Source organism: Monopterus albus, unplaced genomic scaffold (genome assembly GCF_001952655.1).
Source record: "Monopterus albus unplaced genomic scaffold, M_albus_1.0 scaffold262.1, whole genome shotgun sequence".
Classification (NCBI taxonomy): Eukaryota; Metazoa; Chordata; class Actinopteri; order Synbranchiformes; family Synbranchidae; genus Monopterus; species Monopterus albus.
Genome location: NW_018128142.1, coordinates 240,277 through 249,806, shown reverse-complemented (window position 1 = coordinate 249,806; position 9,530 = coordinate 240,277). Strand labels below are relative to the sequence as shown.

General features: G+C 42.0%; 2 protein-coding genes across 6 annotated transcripts in view; one reads left to right on the top strand and one right to left on the bottom strand.

The window, feature by feature from the left end:
- snap91a (synaptosome associated protein 91a) overlaps positions 1-4,953 on the top strand; it is a 49,375-nt gene extending 44,422 nt beyond the window's left edge. For all 5 annotated transcript variants that reach the window (XM_020621578.1, XM_020621580.1, XM_020621577.1 and 2 more), the window contains 7 exons: positions 726-923; positions 1,026-1,044; positions 1,293-1,383; positions 1,648-1,737; positions 1,883-1,993; positions 2,137-2,225; positions 3,065-4,953. In XM_020621578.1, coding sequence (XP_020477234.1) covers positions 726-923; positions 1,026-1,044; positions 1,293-1,383; positions 1,648-1,737; positions 1,883-1,993; positions 2,137-2,217 — 590 coding nt within the window. In that variant the 3' untranslated portion in view covers positions 2,218-2,225; positions 3,065-4,953. The remainder of the gene's footprint in view (positions 1-725; positions 924-1,025; positions 1,045-1,292; positions 1,384-1,647; positions 1,738-1,882; positions 1,994-2,136; positions 2,226-3,064) is intronic.
- Positions 4,954-6,236: 1,283 nt separating this feature from the next.
- The window catches only part of prss35 (serine protease 35), a 5,843-nt gene continuing 2,549 nt past the window's right edge, over positions 6,237-9,530 (bottom strand). The window contains exon 2 of the mRNA XM_020621587.1: positions 6,237-8,936. Coding sequence (XP_020477243.1) covers positions 7,640-8,917 — 1,278 coding nt within the window. The 5' untranslated portion in view covers positions 8,918-8,936 and the 3' untranslated portion in view covers positions 6,237-7,639. The remainder of the gene's footprint in view (positions 8,937-9,530) is intronic.

Sequence of the window (9,530 nt, the reverse complement as noted above, 5' to 3'; positions counted from 1 at the left end):
TCACTTCTGAGCCACATTATGAGCTGCTGTGATGAAATTCATGCAACTTGGATGAGCCTGTGATTTCAGTTTTCATTTTGATTTTCAGTGTAATTTTGAAAACAGCCTCCACGGGTTGATGATGCTGGTTTCCACTGACCATTATGTCATTTTGCTCTGAACAAATTATACAATGTACATAAGTAAAGGTTTTCAACTTGAATAATTTGTTCATCCAATGTATGATTTAGTGTTTCCTTATTTTTTTGAATAGTGTATATATCCAGATCAAAATCAGTTCAAATGAACATATTTGGAATGTGACGGGTAGTGTTGATGAAGGCCTAGCTGAGTTCAACCGGCAACGCTGTGGGTGTACATGGGACAAAGGATCCTCAGCCAACTTTCAACCACACAGTCCTTCTGTTGCAGTCTTTGGCCTTGATGACACCTGTTTCAAAACCAGTGTTTAAGTCCGAGATCAGCTTGTATTTCAGTACCTACTGTATGTGACTATGGAAACTAGCTGAGCAACTAGCCAAGTGAGTCTAGTTGCTGTAGTCCCTTTGAATAGTCAAATAGATTTAGTCTCACCTTGTGCATGCAATGCACAGCTGATTAGTGATGCTGTCATGACTGAACTGTCCCATCACCTCTGCCTGTGTTATACATGAAGGTAGATTAGGGGTTTGCAGGTTTGTAATCGGTGTTCTTTCTTTGATATCCCGCCATTCCACACTCTCAAGTGTTTGATGGATTAGGTGGCTTGCTGATGCCCGCTGTAACGCCACAAAGCACTGGGGGCAGCACTGCTGGAAGCACAGCTGGAAGCATGGGAACTCCTGTCACAGCGGGAGGCATTGCAGCTGCTCCATCTGCCACCCCACCTCCCACCAAAACTATTGGAGGAGACCTGGACTCGTCACTGGCCAACCTGGTTGGAGGTAGGCAGCAGCTGTTCATGACTGCCTGCACTTAACCAGGTCTGTTTCTAATGAATAACTAAATAGAAAGTTAACTTGTTCTTTTTTCTTCCTTCTGTTTAGATCTTGGAGTAAAGAAAAAGTAAGTGTGTGGATTCTATGCACATGATGCTTGTGCAAGTTTAAACATGTATTAATGTTTCCCATAGAGCTGACATGTTTATGGATTTAAGAAAAAGGAAGAGACCAGAGAAAATAAACAAAAGTCAGTCTTTAAATTATGTTATGATATATCAAATGTTGCTCAGAACATTTATTTTTGAGAAACCAGTTTTACTAAATCATACCCACCAAAGAATCTCAAGTGTTTCTGTGTTTGATCTTGTATAGAGACCCACAGAGTGAGAAGAAGCTGACAGGAGGGGCCAACTGGATGCCACAGGTAGCCCCCACAAGCTGGGCCACACCAGGAGCCCCCATGGTAAGAACAGCGTGGACCCCCCCACCACAAGATCACAGTTCATCCAGAAGCAGTCCCATTCTGTGTCTCAGACTCAAAAATGTAGCTGTACTGTATATACATTTCTTTCTAGAAATCAAAAATAAAGAAAAATAGACTGCAGACACATTTTGTTGTTTTTCATGAATGCAGCCATTTTCAGAACTCCCACCAGCTGTGTGGTGAGCGAGTAATGGTTTTAAAACATAGAAGTCATGCTGCTGTGACCACTGTTTATCTTTTTAGGCTGCTGCTGGAACACCAGGAGCTCCAGGGGCAGCTCCACCTGGTGGAGCCATTGTGCCACCAATGAGCACACAGCCTGGCTTTGGCATGGTGAGCTTTATTTCATTCACAAGAAATCGCTACTGTGCAAGTCTAGATAAACAACATCTACATCATTGTGAATGCTGTCGTGCATTATCCTGCTCAGCCTTTAGAAATCCCAGTGTATGGTACTGTATTTTTCCTGTCTGACCAGCCTCCAGCAGGAGGGCCTGGAGCTCCCATGATGCAGCCTATGATGGGGCAGCCGATGATGGGACAGCCCATGATGAGACCTCCCTTCACAGGGGTGGCTGGTGGAGCACCGGTAGCAGGCCACACACACTACAGGCTCCAGTTGCAAATAAGGCCATCAGATTGCACTAAAATAAACTGGTTATACTTTTATACATCATTGCATAATTCTTTACTTGCTAATTAGGCATGAAGTTCTCTTTCCCCCTTTTTCAGATTTCTCCAGGACCTACAAGCCAGAGTCCCAAGAAGCCCAAGGACCCTCTGGCAGAACTCGACCTGAAGGACTTCTTATAATGCCCCAGGTGGGAGCTCAGAGTGCCAGCATATACAGTAGCATATGCAGAACAGTATAGCACAGTATGTACAGTAACAACTTCTGGAAGACTTTAATATATTTGGCTTGTGCTGGTTAGTGCTTCACTAGCTGATGTAGAGTAGCATATATTCGATACACAGAAGAATCAAATGGCCTAGTTTTGGTGATTTGAGATGTTTAAAATCAGACTATTTACAATGTTTCATTTTCCCAGTCAGAGACTTGGTTCCAGGTCCTATGAATTTGTATGCACACTTGAGAAATTACTTTTATATATGTTTTAATAAAGCCCTTCAGGGGAGGAATTGGTTTGTTTTGTGTCTTGAAAGAGGTCTCTGCTAATCCTAATGTCACTGCTTCAAAGCTGCTCTGCTACCAAGTACGGTGTAGTGCCTGCGGATGGAGCTGGTGACCTATGTTTCAGAAGGCGTGAAATTCACACCATACGTGGTTTTCAAATAACACTGAATAAGCATGAGCTTCCGGCTTCTGGATGTCTTTACTTAAACAAAATGATGCTAGACGCAGCTGTTACAACTGACTTCTTTTTCAGTTACACAAAAACTAAGCGAGTGATCAGTACCTTCTTGCACTCCTTGTTGCTGTTGAAGTGTGCATGAAGTGGGTGAGCCAGTTCTTTACCAAAATCACCACTTTGCAACCAAGCTTTAATTCAGTAGTACAAACACAGCGTTGGTACTTGTTGAAAGCAAAACATGAATGAAATCATAGTCTGGCAGATTTAACACAGATCTTGTGATTTTTTTTTTAATCAAGACCCACTTGACTCTTGTGTTGAAATGTTCTCTACCTCTTGTCTTCCAGCTGTGTTCTCATCTGGTGCAGGGCCCGCACCTTCTACAGTACCTGGTGTCTGTCAACATCTCAGGATGCCAGCAATGTTCAGCTACTCAACCATATAAGAGCCCCCCCACCCCCCTCCCGTCAACACCCCACCCTTCTCCTGTGTGATGTCGTAGCACAAACTGTGAAAGTGAACCATAGCAGACATTTCAGCATACATATATGAGGGGGAAAAAAACTCAAGCTTGTGCTAATGTAGATGTACTAATCTTTTGTCTGAACAAAATCACGCAAAATGCTGAAGAAAAAAGTCCACAAAACTAAGTGAAAGAAAGTGAAGGTGTATGTGTTTAGAGTTCCTTCTTGTGCTGATTTGAATGATGGATGTGTTTTGGTGTCCTAATCTCCGCTCACCACCCACATTTTTGTCCCCGCCTCCTTATGAAGGGGGATGAGCTCTTCTTTGTGCCACTCAGATTGGATGAGAGTGGTAAACGAAGCTCCCTTAGATTTTCAGCAAATGATGTTGTGTGTTGTTTACAGAAAGGTCCTCTGTGATGTACATAGGTTTCTCTCGTGAGGATTCCGTCTCTGTTCTGTGTGTCTGTTGAAGAGAAATATAAACATGAATCTGATCTGAATCTGTAAGAAGTCGTGTGAGTATCCTATTTCCTGTCATCATTTGGGAGTATTTGGAGACAAATATAAATACCACTATAAGATTAATATACTGTATATACTGAAACAACTTGTACGGGCTTCTGAATCTTAAAGACCAGCAGTAATCCCTTCTGTTTGTTTCATTTGTACTTGTGGCTTATTTATTTTTTTTGTTTTGTTTCTTGTCTTATTGTTTTGTTATTTATATGCCATCTCTTTTAGAATAATCCTACCGACTGCTGTTGATGTTTGCTGGCATTATTAAGAACATATCTCACAACTTACTTTCAGAGAATACGTTTGTTATTCATCATAGAGGTGAATTCACACTGTCACACAATACAACTGTCAGGTCAGTATGATAATTGCCATACAAGCTCTATGTTCAGACAGTTTGTTGAGCTCAAATTTAAATCATGATATGGGCTTTAAAACTGAAAACAAAACACAGAAAAGTGTTGTGGCTCTACTCACTCTAGTGTTACCAGGAAAAACAAAAATTCACAATGAGGACTAGGTTTTCTTCAAAACAAGATCGTTTACAAACCCAGTGGGGGCCCACTCAGCAAACCAATGCTTGTGCAGTGAAGAACTCCACCAGGTACCCTTAACTTATATGTTACTAGCCTGTTGTACCCAGTGCTGTTGGACAAGACAGGCCATATGTCTGTGTCTGTGCTGCTTCTTTACTGTTTAAATTACAGAAAAATCATTGAAAGATGCTAATAATCTCTGGTAACCTGAAAATGTATAGATGAACAGCAGGATTTGGCAAATAAATTTAATTTTGACTGCTGTCTGGAGATATATGGTGTTTATTACTTCTGTAATACTGTGTAGGGCCACATGAGAACAGTGTGTACAGGAAGCCACTGGGGGTCGCTGTTGAACCTTCTCACCACGATCTTGTTCCCAACAAGCATCTAAAGGCAAAGCTCCTCTGTTCCCACTTCTTACAATGGAGTCAGTTTGTCCTGAGTGTTGACATGCATTTGGACAACATGTGGCACCAGAGTCTAGTTTTGTGCTGTGAAGTGCACGCACTTGTAAAGCTCATACTCTGCGTGTTGTCATTTCAGTGGATTGTACAAGTGATTGGTTGTGAGAATCAGATGCGACTCAGAGAAAATGATGAAACTAACATTTTTCAAATTGTATTTTTGTTTAGTTGTAAATTTATTTTATTTACAATGGCCCTTCCCAGTGCATGTAAGCCCTTTGAGATGCAATAAATTCAATGACAGATTGAACAGCCTGTGATTTTCTTTTCTCTGTATAACTGATATGTCTGAGTCAAACTGTATGTTTTTGCCCAGCGGTTTCATCTTTTAAAAAAAGCTATATTTAAAGTCTACCTTAGTTTTAACACCTTGTCATATATTTCAAAGTTGTGTTAAATTAGGACTAATTGGGGCCAGAGAGTATAGCTGGAAGCACTGGGTTTGTAAATGTATAATGAAGCTGCCATATATAGTTGGTTGTGTGCACCATACTTAAATTTGCAGTAACAACATTATTTGGTCTCCTGGGGCAGGCCAAAAAGTGTTGTTTAAAGACAACACTGACATACTGTCACCTTTCAAAGTGGGTATATAAACGTGTTAGCAAATAGCTGTTTAGCTACACATGGAGCAGTACAAAGCGTTAGCATTCATGTGGAATCATGTTCTGTGCACCTGGCGAATGGAAGACCAATATTTAATCTGCTTTCAGTTCTGTTTTGGTCTTTAGCATGTCCTGCTAAATTGTTCACTGTGTTTACCAGCTAGTTGCCATCTGGTGCTACACAGGTATCCCACAGTGGATTTATTAGAGCTTTTTCACATAACAGCTGTCTCCTGGGAGTAAACAGAAACAAAGTTAGGTAATTGTTCTCTGTGGCTTTGTTTCTATCAGCTGTCCTTTCATTTTACCCAGTCACTTGATCAGTTGTTTATATAGGAATATTGATCAATGCAGCCTTAATTGAAACATGGGAACAGCAGGATTCATACTGGATACATGCACAATGGCCCAGACACTGTGTGCTGAAAGAGGCCCTGGGGTCCCCTCTCAGAATAATCAAGAAATGGAGATCAGTGTTTTGATTTGTGGTGACACAGTTGTTTGGTCCAGCCATCATATACTGCATATCCTAATGATGGTTGGGGGGTGCTGGAGCGTTCCCAGGTGTCACTGGGCGAGAGGCAGGGTCCACCCTGGACAGGTCCCCACTTAGAGACACGCAACCACACACACTCACACTCACTCCTGCAATTCAGAGTGGGAAGAAGAGAGCGACCCCACGGAGGCAGAGGGAGAACATGCCAGGGGTTGGGCCGGGATTCAAACCTTGAACCTTTTTGCTGTGAGGTGACAGCGCTAATCACTGAATCACCACGCTGCTTATTTGTTTAGTTAGTGAGGTAAGCAGTTACAGTAGTAGTACAGTGACTATATTTGGCAGTGGTTTCATAGCAAACCAGTTTATAATAATTGAAATTAATTTTTGTTACAATCACAACAATCACACACACAAATAGTAATCTTGGTTTAATGGTTGGTAGCTTTCAGTCTGCATTATTCATCTCAGGTACTCGGCATTAAATGTATATGTGTTTTTGGAACATGAGCAACATGAAAAGTCAAAAATATCACATCCCAGATTTAAAATTGTTGTTATATAACAATATTGTGTTTGGAATCCTATTTAACCCTCAAAATTTTGGATTCTCAAGTAAATTGTTGAATGGTTCAGTCCCATCCTAACACAACCCAAATATGTAGCCTCACATTAAATACACAGTTACAGTACTAGGCTATCAAAAATATTCTGAGAAGTCTCCCCTTACTGTCCCTCCCCCCAAGTGTTTACAATTCCATAAATTAGCACCACATATTCTAAGCACCAATGAAACCACATTTAACTGTTTTGCAAGAACAAAGAAAGGAGGGTGAGACACAATCAGAAAGATGCAGGATCCATAAGGACCCGTTCACTATTTAGAAAAAAAACAAAGTCATACTTCTAGATATACACAATGCAAAATGCCAGCTCATTCAATTAAAATGTTTATAAAAACAGTAATCTCAATATCTCTATATAGTTCATTTATAAAACACAAGTTACATTTATTTTTCCTCGTTCTTTGGCCGAGGCCAGTCCACACACTCCTCTGTACAGTGGTGGAGAACACTTGAAAACTGACAATGCAAACCCCTCCATACAAATCCTATCTGAATTATAGGACAAATGTAGTAGGGCTTTGCTCACAAACATTTGAATACACAAACTGATCAAAAAAGAGTCAAAACCAAAAGCAAAACTGCAGATCTGAATTTTCTGCAAATATACTTTTTGTTGTTGTTGTTTTAAACAAATAAATTAGAAAAGCTGAAAAGCCACAGTTCTCTTGATGTGTTGACGAGTTTCTGTTGTTATCAACACCGAGTCTGCATGGTTGTGTGTGTGTGTGTCCTTGTTTTTCTGTACTTCTGTGGCCCAAAATCCATGAGTTGCTATCTTCGTGGGGACCGGAAGTAATTTGTGGGGACTGGAGGCTGGTCCCCACAATGTAGTTTGTCGAATTTTACAAAAACAATGGGGTATAAGGTTAGAGCATGTCAAGTCAAGTCAAGTCAAAGTGTTGGCTTTGGTTAAATATTAGGGTAAGGGTTAGGCAAGTGGCAGTTCTGGTTAGGGTCAGGGTAAGTCTCCTGGAAATTAATGTAAGTCTATGTAGGGACCTGGTAAGTGACAAAAACAAGGATGTGAGTGTGTTTGTGTATGTGTGTTTATATCAGTGTAGCAGGAGCTACTGTCAGGCACAGGAGGTAATAGGGAGGCAGGAAGACAAGAGGCAGGCATCGGGGCTCCTGCATGGTGATAGGAGTTTGGAGGGGTGAGAATAGTTAAGGATGTGAGCGGGATGGTGGTTAAGAGAATCCTGTGTTGTGCTAAGCTACTTGGCACTCACTTGAGTCCCCATGGACCCAGTAGCAGATCTGAGCATATTTAAGGGGTGTTATCCTGACTGCCACGTTGTAGTCCTGCTGCATCCCATCCCCGTTTACATCCACCCACTGGTGACCTGAGAAAACTCCAATGATCTTCCTCTTCCACTTCTTCTTGCCAGGTTCTTTGAGGCGGATGTAGACCCCAGAGCCGCTGGAGCCAGGTTTAGCATCACAGTACTGATAGAGCAAATCACTGGACTCGTTGGACACGGAGCAGAACCGGTAGACCAGGTGGCCAGGCCGGTCATCATCGAAACCAGAGAAATGGATCCTCCTAGCAGGAAGCTTCTTGACAGAGGGTATAACACCTAGATCCATGTGCTTCACTTTGGGGGCTTTCTTCAACTCTAGAATAGCGTAATCATAATCCGCAGCCAGTCCACCAGAGACACCTTTAAACCAACCTTTAGGAACCTGAGTCTGCTTGACCTTGGTCCACTTAAACGAAGGTTTCTCTGATTCTGCACTGCGGCGACTCCGGTTCTTCTGACCTTTCCCTTTTCTTTTATGGTCCCCTTTCCCACCATTCTCTTCTTTTTCCTGCACTTCTTCTTTACCTTTGTCTCCCTTTCTCCTTTTGCCTTTGCGTCGTCCTCCTCTCCCTTTGTTTCCTTTCCCTTTTTTAGACTTGTCTTTCAGAATACCAACACGTAGCTTCTGTACCCCATCTAGATAATCTTTTCCATCATGAATGCAATGGGCAGCGGTCAAAATGTGTTTAGGTGAGACCAGAACCCCAGAACATCCTGTGGAGATTTTCACAGTCGTGGAGAAGGGATATTTGGTGCTGAACTGCTTATCAGAGATGGTGAAGCGGGTGTCTGTGCCATAAACCTCCCGTTTGTGACGGGAGCTAGATGAGGTGTTTCTGGACCAAGCAGTTACCTCGCTGAGGCCTTGAACAGACACTGAGGTATACGTGCGTGTGCCATTCTCGTAAAATGTCTCGTAGGACAGGAACTGCTCCAGTTTATCCAGAGAGGGTGAAGGGAGGTGACGCTGACACTCAATCCCACAGATCCCAGCCAGCTCTGATTGAGGATGGGCTGAGAAGGTGGGGCTGTTGAGATGCACCATGCGTCTTTTCCTTACTGTAGGCACCTTCCACTGTGGCCAGGTATACTCATCACTGACTGCATTCTCCTCAGTGGTTACAGCTGCCACCACCACAGCCAGCACCGTCACAGGGAGCAGGACACACAGGGGTATGGGACCCATTGTTAAGTTGGGTCTGGCTCTGAAATGTAGAGAACAGAGAGAAACACTTAGAACTTAAATGAATCCTAATGTCTTTTTCTTTAGCACCAACACCAACAACCAAGGTTGGCACTTTGTTTTTAGTTAGATGGTTGACAACTACTGGATGAATTGCCCATGAAACAGATATCAATCAACCCCAGTGGATGAATTGTAATGACTTTGGCAGTCCCCTGATTTTTCATGTGTATTGCCACAAGGTCTAGTTATGTGCCTACTGTTCTACTGCACTTATCTCTAGTGAAATATCTATACAACTGCTACAACAGATAGATTGGCACAATATTTTGTAGACATTCATGGTTCCAAGATGATGAATCCTAATGACTTTAGTGATTTTTTCACTTCATCCGCAGGTTGACCATTTGTGGTTTTTAGTGAAATCCCTCTCAAGATAAGGTGTAACAACTTAAGTGACACCATTACTTTATGTAGTGTTATTATCAGGTCAAAATTCTACAACACTTTGGTTTATGGTCAAATATCTACAAAACTAATGAAATTCACATTAGTCTAAGTTGTACTTTGAGTTTAGCACTTATTCACAAGATGTAGCATGCTATGCTAAACTAAC